Source organism: Anopheles funestus, chromosome 2RL (assembly GCF_943734845.2).
Source record: "Anopheles funestus chromosome 2RL, idAnoFuneDA-416_04, whole genome shotgun sequence".
NCBI lineage: Eukaryota > Metazoa > Arthropoda > Insecta > Diptera > Culicidae > Anopheles > Anopheles funestus.
Window position 1 is genome coordinate 56,355,157 of NC_064598.1, and position 24,110 is coordinate 56,379,266.

Genomic DNA, 24,110 nt, shown 5'->3' on the forward strand with positions numbered 1-24,110 from the left:
AATGGGTAGGAGGCAGCAAAAAAAAAACGAGCTCGGAAAGAAGAATTATTTTGTATTATAGAAAATACATAGTAACATTTTTTCCCAACGACATTGATGGATTGGAACGAACGAAAAGCGAAAAACTGAAAATGTCATTCGGATTAATGCTGTTGGGGCTGGGTGTATATTTTATATTATGCTCCTCGATTTCCAAAGGACCATCCACGTCCAACGGTGCATGGAAGTGTAACGATAGGCGATGGTAAATGGGAATCACGCAGAAATGATGAGCGCACAAAATACATAAGTCTGGAAACTAAGTTGGTTTGCTATGCTTGCGTTCCTTGCGCCCAAAGCTCATTTTCCCGTACCTTAGATTCCGAATTAGAACTCCCATCAACGAAGAAGTGAAGTTGAACCATTTGTTTGTTGGTTTTGTACCGAGATCCATTACGTTTTATTACATTTTTGTCCTTAGACAATTTCACGATACCAACGCGTTTAAGTATTATGCCGCAAAAGTATAATATACGCAGATTAATACAGAAGCAGAGCGTGAGCTTAAGGTAACAAGTTATATCGCTGTACTAATGGGCAATGGTATGGTATGTTATCTTTTTTATAAATTTTGGTACGTAAACTTTAAATAATTTGATATTTAAATCAACAATTTTGCATAGAGCAAAGTAAAATCTGTGCTTATAACGATAGGCAAGATTATAATGATTAAAATTTAAAACTAAATTTAAATTATTGTGATGAAGAATGGTACCGTTACATGAAATGTTATTGTCTGTTTTATTTGTGTAGACAAGATGATTGGTAAACAAGTGCAGTGCCGTAGCAGTAAATCATGTATTGAAATATATTAGCAAGCACCTGTTTGACTAAATTTTGTTAAACCGGAGTACTGGAAATTAAATTAAATTAAACCCATTCCCACAGGCACAAACAAGTCCTGCATTGTTTAACAGGTGCCATGCAATATTTGCCTAATGAGTTTGGTAAAAAGTGATTGTTGAGGGATTTAAAATGATACGAATAACTTTTTTCAGCGAATAATTTTAGTAATTTTTGCAGCACCAGCTTAACAGAGACACTGGGCGAAACATGTGAATGCGGGCTAGCAAAAGTTATTATTTGAATGTGAAAAGTTAGGCGTTTTCCATTCCCGGTAGAGGTAAACGATATTAGTGCTTCCGTATGGTGTTCCGACTCGAATAAACCTCGTAGTAACATTTTTCCCAAATTCCCTTCGCTACTCGCATAAAGTTAGTCGCACGACAGTATTATAGTTTGCTTACTCGATGTGCCACAGAAAATGCAATAGCTGGGTATGCTTTTAAAGCACCATGAACAATATATTTTAACAGGTTGACTTACCTTTTTTAACTTTTCCTTCCGAGTTTCGATCGAAAACCCACCTTCGCAGTTGAAATGCGCTTGCACACTTTAACCGCTATTAAAACACGCTAAAAAATGTGGAATACACTCAACAATACGCACGCAGAGCACTTTCGAAAGACGCAAGATGCGGCAAAAGATGAAGACGAAATGAGTAAAATAGATTCTTTTGCAGTTTTTTTCCAAAACACATCTCTGATCGTGGCGAAATATTTCAGCCACTGAAATATTTCGTAATGGCTTCATCTTTTGCTGTGTACGCTCTCGGAGTTTCTTCATCTTATTTCGAAGCGAAATAGGCGTGGTAAAGTGTGTCGCACCTGCGCGGTAGGCGTGGCTCGACGAAACGCTCTACTCGACCGTCGACGAAAGGTTAGTCTAGTTTATTTTCTGGCTTTAAAAATTGGGTTTTTGTTTTTCTCATTTATTACTTTCTGTCTTCTTGTCCTTAGCTGTATGTACAAATTTAGTTACATATTTGTTGGTTTGCTCTTTGTTTCACTTGTTTCACGTGATAAAGTTCTTCGGAATCACGATTTGGGACATACATCTGCAGTTACCGTTTCATTGTATTTTGAATTGTCACCGTTGAAGTTTTGCGCGAACTTCTAATCGGTTGTCCATTTGTGCCAGCAATAACTGTATTACCGACATTCCTACTTCGCAGGCTTGCTGTCTTTGCTTCTTATGCTAAACCATATAATATTACGCACATCTCATTACGTACGGCACACCTACAGCTTTCTTCCTACGTCTGTTCCAGAGATAAACGTGGCAGCTGCTCCCTCCAGTACCGAGGAAAAATAATTTGGTGGACTTTGTAACATCCTTCCGCACCTTTGCCTCTTTTTACAGATATATTCAAAAGTTGTTCTGTAGGGATTTGTGATTTCTGCCATGTTTAAATATTTCTATGAGAAGGTGCTACCACCATTATCTCGTCACTTGTGCGCTTAGAGTGATAGTTCATCTGACAAACAATAAAATAAACCTTTCGCAAAACACTTGCCTTTCGCTAGATTTTGTCCCGGCCAATCAGCAGCTCACTGTACCATTTTTTGTTTAAATTTTATAATTACACTGTCCCTTAAAGGCTAACGGTTTCGGTTTAGTTGTATAGGTTTTTTGTGTGTTTCTCGCATCGACACGTTTCCACTATCTCAAATTATATCCCATCAAATCTTACGTAGCTTAGACAAATGTATTTATAAGTTACTATCATTCATTTTGCATCCACTTCTGCTTCTGCTACATCCAATGTGTATCATCGTATTACGTATTTTCGGTTGTGTGGAAATAGTTTCCTGGATGTTCTAATCGTTCGATAAATTATTGATTACAAAGAGTTTACCTTTGTGTGTCAACGGGTATTCCAACCAATGGCTTCCTTAGTAATTCTGCTGCTTGACCAGAAAGCTACCAAAGTGTTTTACAATCCATAATATCACAACAAAAGAAATTCTTCTCGTATTTGTACCTGCGGATACAAGTACCATACGCACCGTACTATCGATCTTGCTAACGCAATTATTTGAATAAAATATCCGTGAGTAATCGAATGTGTATGTGTGTAATGTTCACATCCTCTAAATAGCGGCTGATTATTTTTTGTAAAAAATCGTATACAACGTTCACGCGTTTCTGTGGTACGTTTGTTGTCACTGGCGTTTGTTTGTTTTGTTTGTTTGTTTGTTTGTGTTTGTGTTTTACCATGACACGCTTTATTAGCAATATTTTATTAACTTGTGCATTCATCAAGTGATGCACCTTCACCTCGTAGGAGGAGTATTGACCAGATTCTATTTACCTAAACTATTTTGTTTTTTTTTCCACTGGGAGCTCGTACTTATGTCACTGCGGACGATCGAATCGGATGTGTGATTCGCAACTCTATGAAATGAACTCTCTCTACTTGCCACTGTCACTGTGTAGGCCTTAGCGATTATTGTTGTTGGGAAAAGGAGTTGAATAAGCAGAATAATAAATTACGATCCACACTTGGTAGATCTCGCTATCGGAAACAATAACAATAACACGATCAATGAAACTAAACAATAAAATGAACGTTGTTGCAAAACTATCGTACAGTTTACACAGAAAGGGACGCGTCAATGGTTGTTAACTACAATGAAAACTATGATGTGGAGGATAAAATGAGCTTACAAAACAACATTATACTATTGACTTTGGCATGAGTTCGGTTTGGGTGCTTCTTGCTTTGAAATGTGTGGACATTTTCTATTTCTCTTCTATTCAATTTGCGGAAAAATCATGTATCTCGCGAGAAAACAAACAACATATTCCTTAAGTATTTTGAAACAAACAGTTCAACTTTCAGCACTTCCATCAAAGATGTTTGATTCGGAGAATGATAACACTTTATACCTTCCTGATCACCTATTGGTTGTGTTAGATTTTTTTTATGTTCATCAACCTAGATCAGGGGTCGGCAGAGTCCGGCCTGCGGGCCAAATCCGGCCCGCTAGACGATTTGATTCGGCCCGCAAGACACCCAATTTCCACATGTTTCAACATTGATTTCAAGTATTTGGCCCGTAGTTTCAAGCAATTTTTTACTGCCTGTCCCTTTTTAGTGAAACTCTGCCGACCCCTGACCTAGATGATTTGATCTTTAAATTGAGGAACATGTTCATGAAATTCTGTAACGAATATCCTGAATATGAATCTTTTTACTTAAACCGATACGATACTGGTATCAGCTGGCGATACACACCAAAAAGAAATAACAGGTATAGAGTGCATCTTTCACACGATCGCCCAATCGTTTTTGTTTCGGAAAATGAGATTTGGTTTGTGTGTTTTTTCCATTTCTTCGGGATACAAATTTTACGTATTTTACAATTGTCATTCTCAAACATTATCGGAAAATTGTATATATTTGTGGCTTGTTTTGTTTGATTACTTTTTTTTTTGCAAATTGCATCTTGCGGATAAAAAACAAAACAAAACAGAAAACTGCATCTCTCTTAGAGAAGTGGTTGCTGTCCTTAGCGCAAATTTTGTACATTTATATGATTTAACCCAATCGTATTTGCTTTGTTTTTATTCTCTAGTTCGATCATTCTTTGCACATCCCTGCGAGACGGTTTTCTACGCGCATCGATTTAATTTAAACATCATCTTGAAAGCAAACTCTATGGTGTGCAAAACTAGTGTCCATTTGCAGACTGCTTTTGCCATATGCACACAGTTCCTTTGAAATGTGTACACCCTACTTGTAACAGTTTTAGTTTTACTTCTAAGTAGCATTATAACGGCCCGCAGACCATTTTACTTCTTTACTTTTGGGAATCAATCCTTATGTTCAGTATTTTTGTCTTTAAAATTAAGTTTGAGGTCACATAAGTTGTTTTTGTTACATCGCTGCTTGACATTTCTAATTAGTTTTGTCTGCTTCAAATACAATTGATTGATCGCCACATGCGCTCCAATGTTGGATTACTTTATGTGATGCTTACATTCGCTAGTACAACAAGATTGTAAATGTTTCAGATAGGTTTTGAATGACGAAACCATAGCCACATAGGGTAATGTAAACGATTGCTCAATAAAGTATCCGTAATGAAGTTCAACTAACGAAATAGCAATGAAAGAATATTTATGCACACAGAAAACACACACCATTCTAAGTCCATGCCACTGTGAAGACTTAAATGTTTGATCCTTGATCGTTAATTCAATAATGCAGGAACTCGAGTTCTAGAATCTGCTAGCACGTGGACACACGGTACCCCGAAGTTGTGTTCGGTTTTGCGGGGAAGTAATTACTACAGCATTAAAGGATGCTCGATTCTCGAGACGGTGTGGGTCTTATGCCGGAGACTGCGGTGGTGTCATATCATTCTCATCACCCGAACCAGGTTCACCTTTGGTTTTGTTCTCTTTTTTCCACTTCATCCGTCGGTTCTGAAACCAGATCTTGATTTGACGTTCAGTCAAACACAGTGCATGGGCGATTTCAATCCTTCGTCGTCGCGTTAGGTAGCGATTGAAGTGAAACTCTTTCTCCAGCTCCAACGTTTGATAACGCGTGTATGTCTGGCGCCCACGCTTCCGCTCTGAAAAGAAAAGTACAAAAACAGATTAAAAATTGTTGCATCTATTGTGGGAGCAACTTAAGGAAATTATACAATTGATGATACATAATTCAATAACAATATAATATTAGTCTTTTTGTAGTTCAGAACAGCGCCATTATGTTTAAAAGCTTGACAATGTTTTTCTCCCCAAAAAACTTTTTTTTATATCACTAAACAAATATGTGATATAACGTAAACTGTGTACAGTGCCATTCAGGAAAACATTGCTGCAATTGGCTACAATGACTAACCTCCATGATGGCGAAGTGAAGGAAAAGGCCACCACCGTATTGATTTAATCATAATGACATTATAATTACAACCCGTTCGGTTCAGTGCTTCGCGTTTATTTTGTTCCATCAAAGTACGAACAGGCGCACACATCAGAGAAAACGGAGAACGCATTAATTTTCCTCAAACATACGTGCATCAGCAAAGGGCATTTATTGAACTTTGTAATGTAGTAAGTAATCAGGAATGTAACACAAAAATATGTACATTTCTTTAAAAGAATAACTCAAATAAATATGAAGTACACAAAACTTTGTAAAAAGGTAACAAGGATAAAATGCCTTAAAATATCGAAAAATAATATCAACTCTTCGAGCAAATCGGTGCCAACCAAAACGTAAGTAACAAAAGAATCTTAACTATCGTGTTACAGCATAAACACGATTCCATGAACTTTCAATTATTAATGACACAGTCCTAAGTCATTGTGGTAAGATATATTGAATATATGGTTGTTGACTTCTAGGGTTAATGTGGAATCTCAATACTATAATTGTTTTCGGTTTTGGTCCATGGACCCTAAAGACTGTTTATTTAAAAAACCCCTTTCCCTGAGCTAAAATGACTAGCTAACAACGTTTACTAACTTGTTAATGTAGCATTGAAAATGATAACAGTCCAAAAACCAAAATGTTCAAAGGTAAGTATATCATCAATATGAAAAATATTTGCGCTGCGAGCTCTTCAAAGCACACCATAATTAAAATGAGTTGTAAAGAAGGTGAATAATGCAATTGTTGTCAATTTTATAACTTATTTTGTTAACGTGTTTCTACTGATTGCTGGTTGATCCATCCAAATTATTGACGATTGGCACTATTTGATGGTGTATAAATATTCAACAATGCGATTGCCGGTCGGCAAACGACAGAATCTTGAAGAACATCTAACAAACGTTGGAATACGAAATCCCTTGTCATGTCCAACACAAACTTTCATTTTAGCCCTGCTATAGTATAGGATCCAGTTTTTATCTTTTTTTTTTTGGTTGCTTCTTCTAAATTGTATACTCTTACTGACGGCAATGCGGTTTGAGCAACGGAAGAAACGAACGTAGCTACGTCCTCCGTATTTTCGATTAGCCTCAAATTCCGAAACCATCGCTGGGGTAAGGAGAAAATGAAAGAAAGCACACACTGCTTCTTTCTCAGCGTGGAATTTCACTGGTGGCCGACGAAGAAAGAATGGAGAAAGATCGGTTCCGCCGGGTGATGGCGGTGGTCATGTTCCTGCTCCAGTCAGCTGTCAAATCTTTTGATATGGGTGCATCAACTAGACTCGTTCCGAGCGTTCATTCGTTTGGGATCCGTGCGTGCGCGTCCTTAGAATAACGAACATCGATAGGGCACTTTGCCATGAGCTCAAGGCTTGTACTGCCGAAGGTGCTTATTATTCATCTCTTGTACGCAGCTTTCTTTCACAGGATGTGCGTTGAAGAAAAATGCTGGTTTTCGGAATCCTTAAGCATTTTTTTATCCGAGTTTTGGTTTTCTTATACTTTCCAAAAAGGCTCTAACCTGTCAGAGGTTTGAGAAGGGAACTTTTTTTTCCTCCATTTTGGGGATGGGCTCTTTGGATCAGGGGATCAGTTTCGAGGAATCAAAGTAAAAAAGTTTAGAAAAGAAACTAAAAAAGGCATTGTGCAACATTAACTGCTCTGTGTAGTATCGATTGAGGTGAATTTGTGTACCTGTACCAACGTCCTTCTGTTAGCACATGGCCATGTTGACAAAAGCGCTTTTGGAAGCATGTTGTTTGATTTTGCAACACACTTACACACATACGGGTAAAACAATATGCTTGAGATGATAAAGGAAAAAAAATAAAATTCGTTAATCGTTTTCCTTTGCATACGATTTTCGCTGCTGACAATAGGAACGGATTAAGTATGGGATCACACCGCCATAGTAGTCGTGCCGCGTTCGCAATGGAATTCTGTAACAGCAGCTAGAGTATAATTATAGAGGGTTGCTGCTGCATTAATCGTAGTGTTTGATTGAATAACGTAGGAACAACTAACGTTTACTGAGCGGAATGCGTTGGAAAGAAATTAGGGAGGAATTTTAGAGAAGTATAAAGGGGACTTTCATACGAAGTATTGAATCAATTTCAGTAAACTACGGGAAAGTGTGTGCGCTCTTGTACCGGTTTGCAGATAGCAAATCATCATTGAGGAAGGGATAAAAGAAAATAAAAACGATAAACCTACCAACCAACAACTTCCACTAAACTCCCGAACGCAGACAGCGCACCGAGCAAGAAATGAATATTTAATAACATCATAATCGAGGACAGGAGAGGAACCGTTTTGCCTGACACAGGCAATAACTGTGTTATTTAGCTGCATGTTGTGCTGTTCCCATGGAAATCACGTACGGGTAATTAAAAGCGTATTAACCAACTGAGCGGATATACAGACACGAGGTTAACCGTAGCTGAATTCAGAAGTGGAATGTTTTTTGCTCTGCACTTGTGTATGTGTAATAGGATTTTAAAACATATCGTGTATTGAATAGTGTTGACTCATTGCAACAAGTGCAGCAATTCAATTGTTAAACCAAAATAGAATATTGCTAAGTTACAAAACTTTTGATGGTTTTTAAGCTTATTTAATATGTGATGTATTTTACTCTGAAGTAAAATCTGAAGATCAATTATTAAGTTGTAAATGTATTAGAGATATCACGGAAGAAAAAGGGTGGTGGATAGTCGTAGCCTCACTATTCCTCACTTAACAATAAGATCGCTTTTTAATTGCGTACCTCGTATTGTGCCACACAATACCTCATGTCAACATATGCCTGGCTTATCAGAAAAGTGTTGAAAGATGTGCGTAAGCCGCAATGTGAAATCTGTTGCTGCTCTGTGTACTGGGAGTTGAGAAACTCCTTGACGGAAAAGATTGTTATCAATTAGAAATTTCAACTCGTCCGTGACTTTGTCACAGTTCAGAATGTTTTAGAATCTATCTATAGTTGTCGAGCAGAACAATAAACCGACCATGTGTTTCAAAACCACCAAAAGCATACTTTTATCGCATTAACAGATTAATGTTGTTCATTTAAATAAATTTGAATTTGTGCGTTGATTGCCTGATAATGCAACTTTAAGAAACTTTAATTAATAAGTTTAGATCTCGATTCATAGCAGAATCAACCAAGCAAATAAAACTTGGTTCTGAGTAAATAATCAAACATAAAACATTATATCAACAGTTATATCGATATTTGTCTGCAAAGCCATATTTGTCTGTATTTCAAACAAATTATCATAGTGCCTTTGGCCTTTAAATCTTTAAATCGTGCAGTATTTAAAAATTTTCACACCTTCACAGCAGTGTTTACAGGATACGAATCGGGCTCTCAAGTGGTACTTCATACTGGAAGTAGGTTTGAAGGATATTTTAAATCTGGTAAGAGTTTCAATCCGTAAGCAATAGTAGCGCTATCGATATACAAGGATTCGAGAGAAACATTTCTAACCTCCGAAAAAGAACGTTGAAAATGAAAAACAGCTCTCAAAGACTTTCACAGCATCACTTTTCTTTCACACTGTTCTTTTTCGTCTCCGATGTTCCGAGCTACACCCTGGAGTGTGACAGTGAAAAATATCGATAAGTGTGCGAGCCCTCTAGGCTTCTACCGAGCGGTAACGAAGAATAAGCTTGCATCGCATAGAAAAGATCGGACTCACTTTCTTCCTTCTCCGCTGTACGTAATCTTACAGGAAGTAGTTGATACCCTTCGACTATGGTTTCATTGTAAGTGAAATTCCATATCCACGCCTGTTCTTCGGCATCATGCATGTATGGAAAAACGAAGTGATGCTTCACGCACTTCCACACGCATACGCATGGTTGCTTTTTTCTTCCATAATCGACGCTCGTGGTGGCATTTATCAACATCGGAAACACAATCAAAAGCGATTTTTCATCAAACTTCCTCCTACACACAGGAAGGAATCGGCTTTACCACCGGATCTTGTTTGCTTCTCCCGGTTCAATGCTAATAGCTGATGAGCTAAGAAAACTCATGCCATCATGGGGCATGCCCAGTATCGAAGAAAATCGTTTCCGTTAGCGAAGGAAAAGGCTAGCGGACGGAATGTTGATCACATTTGGAAGGAAAATGAATTATTTATACAAGTCAAGTGCTCACTTTGTTGGGCTTTGAGATTTTGTGCGCACTCGCTTCAATATCCAAAGGTGGAAAAGATGCCGGGTAATGATCCTGTGGACGGATAGCTCGTCCTAGCTACCTACCATCAGTCGCAGTACATCGAACATTGCTCAGCATCTTGATTGCTTCGGCTTGAGCTGATGGGCTTTTAAGACTTTCCGTCTGAAGATTTCTTCCTTGCGCTTGTGCAGCATATGGAAGCGACCTGGTCAGTTTCGGTGGTGAAGAGGAACCATTTGCATTGTTTTGCTCCACCGTGTCCGAAGGTAAGCTTACGACGAATGGTTGGGATTATTTCGTGACTGTTTTCGAAACGTTCAACTTAACACTTTCCGAACTGAAGGTGAACGAATTATTACCATACTTGGAACAATCTATTCCATTCATAAGTATCTAAACTGATTGCATCATATACAACTGAATATGTTTCAAACGTGGTACATGATTAAGGGCCGCATTTACGCTGCATTTATGCAACTCCATACCGACTTGTGTCACGAAACTTCTAAAACATATTTCGCATGTGCAAACGTCAAGTGATTTGCAATGACCGATATGCAAGTGCTGTAAATTACGCCATAAATTCGTAACGACAATGAAGATGCAAAAGCAAAAAGACACCCCACACGCAAGACCTGCACCCTTGTCAACTTTGTCAGTCTGGAATGGAAACGCCAAAACAGAAGGTAAGCGAGGCAAATTCCACAATCAAAGGCACACATAGAAGTACCGAAATGCATTCCTAATCGGAATGGTGTGTCGTATGCAAAACGTTAAAAATGGGGAAAATTCGTTGCATTGACGAACACAAATCTGGGTTAGAAATTTGCATCAAGCTGGTAAAAGTAGAGCACACATCATGAGGCACAGGCTAGCGCAGCATGTCTCAGAAAGGACTGTCTGAGATCCTGCAGTGCTGGTAGGCGCAATAAAAATGGAAGAATATCCTACAATCACACAAGCGAAAGTGACCGAACATTGCTCGAGCAAACAATAACCCAACTGTATCCTGCTGCTTTTGTTGGAAAGGATTTCGCTTCGAAGCAATTGAAGGCACTGTTCTAGGTTAACAATTTGTTTTACGTACATACCGTATTGTGCATAGAATTGTAAGTGAAAAAAAAATGTTAACTTTTACTTTCTTCTTTAAAAAAAAGATCTATTTTTCTGCTTAAACTGCTCCATGCGCGACCTCAGTACCAGCGCGACTTTTATCGCTTATTGTCGCAATTATCATCATTTGTGATGGTCACCTTTTTTGCTAGGATTTGCTAGGTTTGCTACTTAATAATTCGGCCTGTGCAGTTCACATCACCATGAAATATATTCGCAACGCCAACGCAACTATTATTCTTGCAGATGGTACTTTTACATTTCATTTGTTAATTTGTAAATAATTAGTTTGCTGTTTAGGTTTTGCAAAATTATATTGATGAATTAAACCTTTTTTATTCTTAAGAATTTAGGCTTTATTATTGAAGCTTTCAAATTGTGGCTTGTCGCTAGCATTACTAATAGCTGTTTCGATTATTTACTGGGTTTAGTAATAACACTTGATACGATCGCCAATAAATCATGTGATGTGACAGAAATGACATGAATGTAGTTTAATTTTTTTTTAATTTTGTAGGTTAGATTTGTGTACTGTCGTGACGGTTTTCCAATTTTAATTAGTTAAGTTTAATCTAGGATCAACTGTGCTCGTATATGATAGAATTTTTTTATAAATCCCCCTGATCTGCTTTGCACGTATTTATAAATTATGATAGATTCATGTTACGGCAAACTGTAGACTTTTTTTAAGTTAAGGTAACTATTTGTGGCTAAGTTCACAAGACTTTAATTATCGACTTTATTTTAACTGAAAGTTTCCTTCACCAAAGAACTGAAAGTTGAAACTTCACCATTTCCATGCCACGTTTCACAAGTGTATGGATACTCCATTACTCTAGAGTGATTTGTTGGGGTAGTCTGTCGTACAATTTTTAGATATCAGTATCGGCCATATTCGAAACCATTGAACAAAGAATAACAATGTAGTATGTAACGCAAAACTACAAAATTTAGACAAATATGTATTAAAAGTTCTATCAATTTCATCAAACAAAATGGCCACCAAATAACAACGTTGGAGTCCTTCGATATATATCCGCTTTCGCGCAACCATACTCCATTTTATTATTCAAGTTTCTACACCAATTTCCAAACATGTGTTGCTACTGAGCGACTTGCTCGATGATTAATGTTGGAATTATTTGTTTCATTTCAGGTGATCTGCTCCTCCCTTCATGTACCTTCGCATCCAATAACGACACTAGGAAACGAGAATTATCATTAATGTATTTAGAGTGTACCGCCGCAATGAAATTAAAACCTGTCAATCAAAAACCATCAGTGGTTCCACAACAAAATACATAATAACTACTTCGGTACGCGTTCGCACGGCAAAAGCCGCCTAATGATGATCTGCTTTCTTGGCAGTTCGTGGCCGAAGAAGATGGACGATTGTGAAGCATAAAATTAAAAAATCATTAGGAGGCCATTTTGACGCAATACATTTGACGTACACACGACCTACGTACTGAGTTTGATGATTGAGCTACAAAATTGGCTGCGGCTAGATCGCACAAAATGGCCCTCAAACCCTCCTTTGCTAGCGCGCGCTGTAATCGAAAAATAATTCCACCGATTACCTGTTGACGTTCACCACTTTCCTCCAAATATGCTGCAGTCTATTGTACACCTCATTATTTGTGTGTGAAAGCAAATGGGTGGCGTGTAAGTAAAACACAACCTTTTTTGTGCATATGATATTTGCGATTATAGAAATTATTGGTTACACAAAAACATCAAAAGCTGACGGAGGAAACTATCATCTACTTACAACCCGAAAACCTAATGCACCGATTATGTTTCACACATATTTGTATTTTTCTTTCTACGTTCTGCTCAAGATTATTGCCCCGGCGCAGCACGCAGCATAAAACACCATTAAAATAATATTAAAGTGTAAAGGTGCAAATATCTTTCAAGCACACCGCGCAGTCAAAATTCGAAATACCACAACAGCAGGTTCGACAAAAGGAAGGAAATAAAACAAATCATAAGCGAGCTGAGAAAAGTAAAACGTTTCTTCAACAAACAGATAGAACGAAAGATGCTTCCCAAAACAGCCGGTGGAACCTGTGGGCAAAAGTGGAACTGAACCGTGTGCATGAAATGAAAGGAAATTAAAATTAATGTCGTTTCATCAATCTCGTAGGCCAGCTATTCTTGGGAGCTATTTATGTGCGCTTCACATTTTGAATTATTTGTTATTCAAAAAAAAAAAATCGGTGGATTCATTTTTAGTTGCGGTGAAACATTATTTCTATGACTTTTACTGTTTTCTTCTAATAATTGAATTAAGTTTAGTATATGACCACTAGAATGCTGAAAAGATGTTACTGAAACTGATCCCAATTCTCACAGTTTCGCTGAGTATTGTGTTTATATATTTTTAAATAAAAAAAAATTGTTAAGCATACTTCACTAAATCTATAGTAATCATGTTTGAATAAAAAAATTGGTTCATGTTTTATTTCACAACATTTATACTTCGTTTGCTTTAGTGAATTAATGCTACCCGGGTTAGAATTGCTTACCAAATTGACTCCTCATCCAAGGGTACAGCGGTGACTGGAGACCGGAGCTAGCGTTCTGACTGTTTGGCGGAGCTTGTTGTCCTTGGTGTAGCTGAGGAGGTTGCTGATGCATCATATTTGGCGGTTGCTGAGGAACACCCGGCGGACCTCCCCCAGCGTTCGTATACATTCCCATATGCTGTGGATTTTGATGTACTTGTTCGGGATAACAATCCTGGGAAATCAAATTGCAAATTAGAATCAGTTTACGAATGAATGGTAACGAATATTGGTTGTGTTATTTGCTTTTTTTACACTTTAGCTGTAGTAATACACGTAACGACTAGACAGAGAAATATTTTGCAGGATGTTTTGAAACAATTAGTGTTCCCGTAGCACATTGTTGAACTGATGTGTTGTTAAACCGATATATTTTGCAAGCATAAATCAACGTGCATCTATGTACGTTTTCATGAAAACTGAGCAATGAACAGATGAAATTCGACGCAGATTTTTAATTAACCGTTGGATTTTGTTATAAAAGCCATATTTAGCCATCAGTATACTCGGCGACTCAAGTTTCAAAGTGTTGTATCATGATTTAAATTATATTTCGGAAACAAATGGAGTGTATTAGAATCTGTTATTGCTTGATGCAATACGATCATTTACCTGTCCTTGCGAATGGCCCATATGATGTTGAGGTATTGTCATTTGTGCTGTGCCCATGTGATGCCCCATCTGCTCCAGCGGAGGAGACCCATTTTCTGTTCCGTACGTACCAAGCCCAGGCGGCCCATTGCCAACCGCAGCCTGCAATTTACAGCTCGCATAAACGATGGGTTGCTGTTGTTGGGGTTGTACTTGCGTCTGCTGTAAGGGATTGCCGTTCGTCTGAGGAGGTATCACGCCACCCACCTGACTCGATGGACTATCTGCCCGCGCGTACCCGGCCGGGTCCATCGTCTGCTGATAGTAACCCATCCGATCGTACGGAGGAAACCGCGGATATGGTGGCATATTTGCCTGGTTCGCGTGGGTTTGGTTATGATGGTTGTACATCTGTTGACTCGTGTCCAGTCCGTCCACACCCGTCCCCGGGTAGTGGCCGTGCATGTCTGAGTTCATATAGGAATTGGTGAAGTATGATGTCATGCTTTCACAGTTATTTGTACTCATAGTCATGGTGAATGGTTAGCTTTTGTCTTTGGATTGATCTAACTGATCTATAGAAGCTTGCAAGCGAATATGACAAATACAATGAGTTGGCCAAACAGATTAGCTTCGTTGGCTATACCAGCAGTGTTTGTTCTGGCTTCAAGAGATGATTATCATACATTCAATTATTTTGTGTGGAATTGGATGTGTTGCTTCCGTCTCTCGCGCCGATTGGTAGCATAAATATACAAGAATATATCACATAAAAGTGTGCAGCTACAGCCGTCGTTTTGGCTTAGGGAACCACGGAATCCTGTCGCACAAACGCCTTACTACCTGTGGCGCGATCTAAGAAAGAACGGGCTACTACTGATGGATTGTGGATGTTATCACCAACGTTGTTTATTGAATGGTGTTAGCGATGTTTCGACCATAAGACTGAAGTATCAATACGCGATCGTCAAGAGCACTTAGAGTTGAGTACGAGTCGCGACAGATTAAAGGTATCGTAATGTTTATGCACGTGCCAAAGGGTGATGTTACGTGTTACGAAATTAGTATACAACGACTCTTTCAAAGAGCTTCCGAAATGCAATGCAAATACGAATAGGGATTATCAGAGCATGAACGGTTGATCGGTTGACCTTCGATGGTGAACTGCAGCAGCAGATTCTTTCGGTTTGGCGAATAATGTTTTAGCTTTGGTTTCCTTGCTATTTTTCCTATGTGTCTGCCAAATGACGAAGCTGTTTGGCGCTGTAGCTAAAGGGTAGTAGGCGAGCGGCAAAACAAAAGTACAGTTGACGAAAATCGAAACTCAAGCTTCCAAGCACAAATTCAAGTCAGCTCATCCAAACACAAATATTGCATACTACTATGTAAAAGCTGTTTCACGGGCTGTTGAGTTCTGAAAGGAGAGAGAGAGAAAAAAATAGAAAAGAGAAACAAATTTTTTAGTATTGTGTTTTGGATTATGGAACAATTTTGGGGGGTGTAATTAATAATAAATATTTTAAAGATGCTTCACAAAATGTTATATTTGCGTATTATTACCATTGCCTGGAGTTCAATACCCATACCCATCGTAGGTTCCCATTTCAATGAAATTGGCGCCGAATCCCAACGCGTACACGTACAAAACAATCAAAGACGATTATAGTCTAGTTGCAGCAAGACGGAGATTAATTTCGGTTGTAACTGCGCAAAGTATCAAAAAACAGGAGTAAAAATCAACAGACATTGAAATATTGTTTATTCCATTCATTCCATTCCTGCTGCTCCAAGCGATTCGCAGATATTAACTACACAGCTTTCGACTTGTTGTACTTTCTGACTTCAAGCGATTGGCGGCATGTTCGGCACTGTAAGGACAACCGGGCGGCATTTACAGCTAAATCTTGTGTTTTCTGCCAAAGAATGTTATAAACAGTCAAACAAGTATGCTACTTTCATCATCAGCTTTGGCTTTACTCTACAACTACTAAAATGCCTATGTAATGCGTTGCATGTCGTGTAAAAAATAGAATAAAATAAAAACAGACGCGCATCTTGCTAGCGTAGCTAGCGATCGAGAGACATGTCAACTGCCTAGCGGCACACAATCTGGTGCTGGTGGTTTCTTCCTAGATTCACCGTGCTGCGCTTACAGTCACTCAAACCGTCTCGCCGATGGCTATCGTCAACGCGTACAGCAAGTGACTGTAACGAAGTAGCAAGGAGCTTGGTCTCGTGAAAATGACTAATTTGATTTCATGCCGTTTTCGAAATTTGTTACCCACACGTGAAACTATGTGTTATGGTTTCTCGACATTTCAGACGTTTTCACTTCCAAAAGCGTATAATCATAATTACTGCAAAGCAGCATGTCTGCTCAGAAATCATCAGCGTAATCTCAACACGATCTATTGGCTCTATAGCGAACCACTGCGAAGGCATAACATTTGGTAAAGGTTGTGTCGTAAAGCGCTGCTTCTATCGAGCACAATTATTTGAGGTTTGGTCGATTCTTATTTTGTACATTTAAGTGATTTCCGAAATGCACGAATGGTAAAACGGTAAGGATAATGGTTAGGAATAATATGTAAAACAGTAATCTGTAAGTGTTAGTATTCAACAATTTTCGATATTCAAAAGTAACTTTTTACGTTCACGAACCCATTGTGGAAAAGGTGCGGCATCTTGCGCCGCAAGAAACTAATAAATCTCCATGCATAGTGGAATAACCGATATCGAAAACAATACCAACTCGCTAGTCAAGTACGCCGTCCTGTGTCCTAGGGCATGTGCTTTTTTCCATTTATTTGGTTCGTTTGCGCCGCTTAATTTGAATCGCTTATGTTTGAAGTATGTGTATAGAATGAAGGGAAGCCGGTGGTAGGTCTAACCAATTCAATATCACCAGAAGAACAACATTCCTTATTACATTTGATTAAATTTAATTGAATTTAAAGCAACTTCGGTTATGCTGGCTATGTCTATTCGGGGGTTTTTTTTGTAAGCCACAGCCGACACGAAACTATTGTCACACGAGGAATGTGTTTGTACTTTAGCAGAATAAAGATGATCAAGAACAACATACATAAATTTAGGTTCAACACAGTTCGAGTATTGGTTGGACATATTTTACCCAGAGCTAATAATATCCCGGTTAATTAAATATTAGTGGTTTTTTAACACGTCTATTTGATGGTGAAACTAATGTCAAAAAATCCTGTTTTCTGCATCCAACCACAATACACTACAGAAAAACATAACGATTTGTTTTGCTGGAACCAATCCAATGACATAAACGTTTGCAAACTACATACTCAATGTGTTTCTTTGGCGCACAATTTCGTCAACTTCTTGATTCTATGCGCGAGATAGTGTTGCATAGTACAACCATATGGAGCACACTATGGCCGTGTTTGTGTGAAATAGCTAAACGATGATAATAACACAAACGCATTGCTGACGAAAGCAAACCATTCATGGCGGTAAAGGCCCCTAGTTGGTGCAAAATTTGTATACGTTGCAAATTTGTAGATAGCCTTTCATTTTCACAATCTTCACACCGACAACCGTAGGAAGCATGGTTCACTTGGGCCTCTAACCAAATCGCCTTGGAGAGCAGCATCATTCCTTAACGCATTCTATGATAACCGAGGATACTACCGGTAATGGGAACAAAGTGTACGACAATGACGACGGCGACATATCAACGCGCACATATTTATTCATGTCCATGCTCTGCAATTTTGCACATTGGTCGATATATCTACCGGGCTTGCCAGTACACAAGGACTATTCTCAATTGTTCTGCACTAGTGTGCCAGCAACATAGCTCAGCAAACGCTCTATGACACGTTGTGGTTGTGGTTCGAATGTAGTGTGAATGGGCTTGACTTGGTGGCAAAATTGTTATCTGGATTGAATTCCTGCTAAATGGCGTGAATATTTGCAATTTGGTTTGATTAATTTATTACATTTTTGCTGTGGCTGGGTCCGCACCGTCCTGCCCCACCAGCCGAACGCTAATCGGAGTCAGCTAAGCGAGCTGTTGAAGATGTGGAAGATCTTTACAGACGGCTTACGAAAATCAGAACCAACCCACAAATAGGCCGTATTTAGGTGATTGGATATGTAAAGGTTGTAATGGCATCTTTGACGACGGACGTATCAATTTTAAAATGGACATCCCTACAACATACTGCACACTAACTAAGAATTTATTCAGTATTCGTTGCAAGGTGTATACGCTCATATACGGCTATTTGCAGTTGTATACAGTTACATAAATTAAATATGAGCATTCATTTTCGAAATTGCGTTTATCGTTCGATGTTTGTAACTGTATCGCTTGTACAACCCTCATCGCAGCACGCACGTGGCGCGTAAAGTAATGTTGGTAAGCCGCTTTCAGAACAAATGTGATTTCAAGAAATGTGTGTTCTGGCTATTTTGACTGACGCGGCATTGGTCATAGAAGTAGTGTTGTTCCAAATCTCATAGCAGGATTCACAACTCATCCATAGTTCAACCGAAAATATCGCCTCAAGTTCCATTCAAGTTCCACGAAAGGTATTCATAGCACGCAGAACCATTCCTGTACAGCAACACCTTCCGGGAGCCCGCGACAGGCCCTCTCAGGAACGACTCGCGCTTTTTTTTAACGGTCGTGGGCTGCCAAATTCAAATTTCATCGAGAATTTCAATTTCGTTGTTGTTGTTGCAAAAACGACCGTTACGTGAAATAATTCACTGCTCCTAACCACATCGCTGAAAATTTTCAGTCACAAGTTTCAGAACCGCCATGAAATGTTTCGATGTATTGAAATATTCCTGAAACTGAACGGTTCGAGTTTGCTTATAGCGTGACCCGAAGCGTTTATGGCACTTCGAAGCGTTGCTAATTTGATGAACACTGTCGCTATTGCGTTACACTTGCTGGTCAAAACATTATTTCAAAATCACTTCAATTTTTATTGATTTGCGATCGGTAATTATGTTTATGTTTGTAAAGAAACCAAATACAATTTATATTGTCTGCTCTATATTGCCACAATAAAACATTACTTTTGCGATCATGTTACTAGCAACGTATGGTTTTTTTTTTAAATTTCGACACGTTAGCAACACAATATTTCTAAGCGCTTGTTGTTTCTATTTGAATATGTGCATTGAACTTTTTTCTTATACGAAAATTTGTGTTGAATTTATTGGAATCTTTTCCACATAAATCACAACGTCGAAGGATATGAAATGGAAACAGAGTTCCTACATGGGTAGCTTTTCTTACTTGATTTTAAAATAACAGTTTGAAGTCGTCTTTTTTTTTAAATATCAAAGTATTGTATTTTCAGGGTAGGCGAGATCTGATGGCAAAATATGTAAGATAGCGTTGATCAGCAAAGCTGGAGGATGGAAGAGCTTCTGATATTTCTTTGTAGTTAGTTGGACAATCATCTTTTACATCATTTATGAGAAATACATCATAATCTAAAATGCATAATTTAAAAATTTATTATTTTAAAAATAATAATATATAATTTTAAAAATCAATATAAAAATATAGATTTGCAAATAAGAAGTATATCATCTAAACTGTAGTCTAGAACACTTTTGTATATTTGTTTATTTTTAAGCCTCTTTTTAGCCGACCTATTAAAAAAATTCAAAAAAAACTTTTGCTAGAAAATGCATCTAGAATGAAACTGCAAAAAAAGCTTATCATTCAAACAAATTATTTTCGTAAATTTTTCGCTAAATTATAGGAAGAGTAGTGTATCACCAGAATTCGGTATTTATGACAATAATAATCCAAGCCAGGTTTTGCATGGATGGGTCACATAGTGCGTAAATGATTTTCGAGCAGTTTTCTGCTCGACTCGAGTAAAACTTTGATGGATGGGCGTGACTATAAATAATAATTCTTCAATCTTCCATTCTGGTTTTTGCTACGCCATTTGGCCATTTCGTTTGCGTTAGAAATTGTTCTGTGCCGTTTGTGCGTTTTTTTTAATGAAGTAAAAATTCCCTTTCGCGTCGTTTGTTTTCTGCTCTTCGTTATCTTGTTGTCGCGCCTTTCGGTTCGCTATGGTGTCGAAAATTTACAAAGCGCCAGCGAATGTAGAGGAAAATGTAATGTAAATTGAAATTCCCACTTAAACTACTGTAAATTATACTTGAAATTTATCATCAGTACAAATATAAATCGTTTAATGACCTTCTTACAACAGAAACTCGGTTCTGCGTTGCGTTGAGAGTAGAGGTGAACAGTTGCCGACGGTAAAACATTATCTTTACAACGGTACGAGACGAATAGTTGTTGTATGTTTCAAAATGTAAACAAATATTTTATTGTGAAGATAAAGTATAATTTTCTATCCAATCTGTGTTCGTACTATGCTCAACAATTGCGCAAGATTTTCATTAGAATCAGTTATTCACACAGAGGTAATATAGATACCACCAGACAATTAACAATAATATCAAACATGAAACTTTAATGCATCCATGCAGGACCTACACACATATTTCACTTTAGTCACATTTTGTGTTGTGAAGGTGTCAGACAACGGTACCTGCCACGTGCGAAGCATACATAATAGCACATAAGATCGTCGAGAGCCCAAACGAAAACGACGAATTAAATAACGCATCGGGTGGTGTAGAGAGCAAAACCGTACAACTGAGATTGCGAAAGACAGGATTGCTGCGAGATTTATCGCGAAAAAGCGAATAAAATGTAAATCGATGTCACTTTTACGCACGTACCAATGCGTGTTCCTTCATGAACCCTCTCAGTGCAACACTCGCGGTGCGCTTCAAGGTGCAGCAGTCCAATCGAAAGCAACAGGGTTGTTCAGATGATAATTAAGTCATAAAATTGGAGGTATTCTGCTTTGGACAGTGCTGGTCCTTACATTTTTTTTAAATTGAATCAACTTCTGCTCTGCTGCAGGTACACACTTATGTATGTAAGTGAAGTGTGTAAAATGTATATTTTTTGTAGTTTGTCATTGCCGATAAGATACAAATTATAAGACGCTGTAATCGAAGACACAATTGGATTCCCAGCTATTGAACGATCATTTAACAATACTTTCAGAATTCTCATACAATAACAATAGTGTAAACACATAAAATCTGGTATGGCAGGAAAGTTTGGACAGTCCGTTCACTAACTATTGAAGTACAGCTGACGCATTGTTGTGGTCATGATAGAAAAAAAATGGATCGTGCAGCATGTGGCAGGAGGTAGAAGTAGTTAACAAGATCGTCTGTCGATCGTTTCAATATGACGTAGTAGAAGAGCGCTGGTGTTCAAAATTTAATTCGAAGTAATTCAATTTAACGATGTGTTAATCGAGGGCAATAAATTTTGATGCGAATTTCTTATGCCACTCTGCTTCTGAAGTTGTGTTCTCAAAAAAGATAGGTATTTTCTCTCGTTCTCTCATTTTATGGCTCATCGTTACAATTTCTACGTTTTACGCGCGTTTGTACGCTTGGAAAGAGAGAGAAGATTTATAGCATCAGCAACAGCAGCAGCAACAGCAATTTGTGTGGCTCTATTTACTTTTTTACGATGGGAAATATGTCTACATGTTGGAGTTGAAGACAAATATCGGATGACGGCGCACAGAAAGGAACCTTGATAATAATCATTCACATCAAACTGACCTCAACAACAAGATGACGATGATGATGATGATGATGATTATTGCCGTACAAAGAGTGTTCTTTTACGGCGCGGATCGACCCGTACCTTGCGCAACATTTAATGGCCAGCCGATCGTCATTGAAAGCGGTGTTTTATTAAGTTGATTATTTGTTTAACGGCTACGAGAAGCTATTATTACTTCATTATTGGTATTACTCTGATTTCCTGTGGCTGCATGGTGTGACAATTTTGTGAGAGTGTCCTGTTTTACCGGCGGTGTTATGTGCGATGTACAGATTGTAGGTCAGTGTGGTTCAGCGTGTCCGCACATACAGATCTTCTTGTTCCCGTCACTATGCTTCTGACGGAATAAATTATGTAATCTACTTGTTGCCGAAGAATGTAAATATATGCCCATACGGGGTTACGGTAACCGGGAAGATGGGAAGGTCAGCTAACAATGAAATGTGTGATACAAAGTGCATTTGATAAGCACATTTTAAAGCCCGTTGATGTTTTTTTTTCTAATAAATAATCTTTAGTAAAACTTAGTACAGCATCTTTTCATTCTCAACTCAGTTTGATAATTATTTAGCTGCTTTACCTAGTGGCTGGGTGCTTGTGATGGATTGAGTTTCTTGCGGGTGAATAATAAGTCTCTCGGTTTGAATCGAGATTTGAGCCTAACGATCGGGTAAATTGTGTAGTTGTGGTGCATTACCGATCAAACTGTCTGACCAGCCCACTCAAACAGGTTCACTGTGCATGGTAAATGAGCATATGCTGAAGTTCAGTAATCGATTTGCCCATCCCTTCTACCCGTGGTTCGTTGTGGCTTCTTATATTCAACTTGCAACCTGGTATTGATGTAAATTAATTAAAATCAAAGGTTTTGTCGTTGAAAAGCAGCTAGTTTGCTGTCACCATCAAGACAGAATTCCTTAAGCTGTAATACGTTATACTTCAGGCAGGGGTTGGACCTTGAAAGTGTGTTGTTTCGTGTTATTATTTGATGGCAATAAAATAAACCCAACCCGTCCGATAGCTCTTGCTTTTGAGTAATTGAATCTTAATCAATGTGGTACGATCGTTGCATAAATTGGAGAAGCATGCTTAAAATTTACAATTTTTTATCCTTTTTAATTGTGTCAACAATTGAACATGGAATCATAATGAGTCATTACACATTTTAAAATTTAAGTTTAAGCTACATGAGTTGATCATATACTTTTATAGAAAATCCAATAAAAATTACATATTTCGTTTGACCGAAATAGAGAAGAAAAGTTCGAATTAATTTTGCAGATAATACACATATATATATACATTCGTTTGCCCCATCGACAATCACTAACATTGGGCTTAATTTTGATTAGAATTGTGTGTGTTGGCATAGGAGTTCCGCTTGCTAGGACGTTTGTACGAGGCCTGTTTAAAAAAATCCAATGATTCATAGTGGAATAAAAACACATGAATAGAGAACGAAGAAAGTAAAGGGATTTAGCGTTGGCTGTGTTTGCCGCACATGGAAGGTAAAATGGAGGGCGTCGTATTATTAATTAGCTTTGAACACGCAAATCACCAACACCGTGGAATAATGTGTAAGGGTCATCCTTACAAATGCAACATACAAAGCCACCGAACCAGCACCGGATGATAGAATCGGGAGGATTCACATTCCGTTCATTCTGTGAAAAACGCCAAAAAATCTACAGCTACACGTACTTTCTCTACCTCATTGTATGGCACTTCCTGCTCTGTGCTGGGAAAGCTCGGTACTGTTGTTGAGTTCGAAATTGTGAAAAGCAGCATTCGGGCTATTGTGCGTCACTTTGTAATATTGCAATATTTGGTGCTGTAAACAAAATGCGTGTGATTTTGAAAAACGATCCCAGCTTTCACTTCCTTTGTCGCCACCCAAGGTCCCATCTGGTTGTGCATCGGGCACAAAAAGTGTAGCTTTCTAATTTTAACCTTGAACCAACATCGAACTGAAACAGTCCAAATAGCACAAAAAAAGGACAGCAAAAGCGACCTCAGATGATGCAACTGTGAAAACACGATTAAAGTCACCTTCAACACCACATGACATACAAATCTTGCCGTTCAGATTTTGCACCCACACCCGGGTGCGTCTCATAATACGTTTGAAACATTTTACGTGCCGCTTTCGGTTGATAGAAGTCTATAAGGTTGTCTCATCCACATTCTTGGATAGTTTTTTCTTTGT

At 38.3% G+C, this 24,110-nt stretch overlaps 2 protein-coding genes across 7 annotated transcripts in view; both read right to left on the reverse strand.

Annotated features, from left to right (window-relative positions):
• Positions 1-1,531, reverse strand: part of LOC125762557 (homeotic protein Sex combs reduced) — a 62,294-nt gene extending 60,763 nt beyond the window's left edge. The window contains exon 1 of the mRNA XM_049424761.1: positions 1,366-1,531. The gene's annotated coding sequence lies outside the window, so the exon portion shown is untranslated. The remainder of the gene's footprint in view (positions 1-1,365) is intronic.
• Positions 1,532-1,789: 258 nt separating this feature from the next.
• LOC125762558 (homeotic protein antennapedia) overlaps positions 1,790-24,110 on the reverse strand; it is a 75,692-nt gene continuing 53,371 nt past the window's right edge. For 5 of the 6 annotated variants that reach the window (XM_049424763.1, XM_049424762.1, XM_049424766.1 and 2 more), the window contains 3 exons: positions 14,251-15,643; positions 13,600-13,813; positions 1,790-5,465 (listed from right to left, as the gene is read on the reverse strand). In XM_049424763.1, coding sequence (XP_049280720.1) covers positions 5,218-5,465; positions 13,600-13,813; positions 14,251-14,763 — 975 coding nt within the window. In that variant the 5' untranslated portion in view covers positions 14,764-15,643 and the 3' untranslated portion in view covers positions 1,790-5,217. The remainder of the gene's footprint in view (positions 5,466-13,599; positions 13,814-14,250; positions 15,644-24,110) is intronic. The other variant, XM_049424768.1, reaches the window with a different exon arrangement.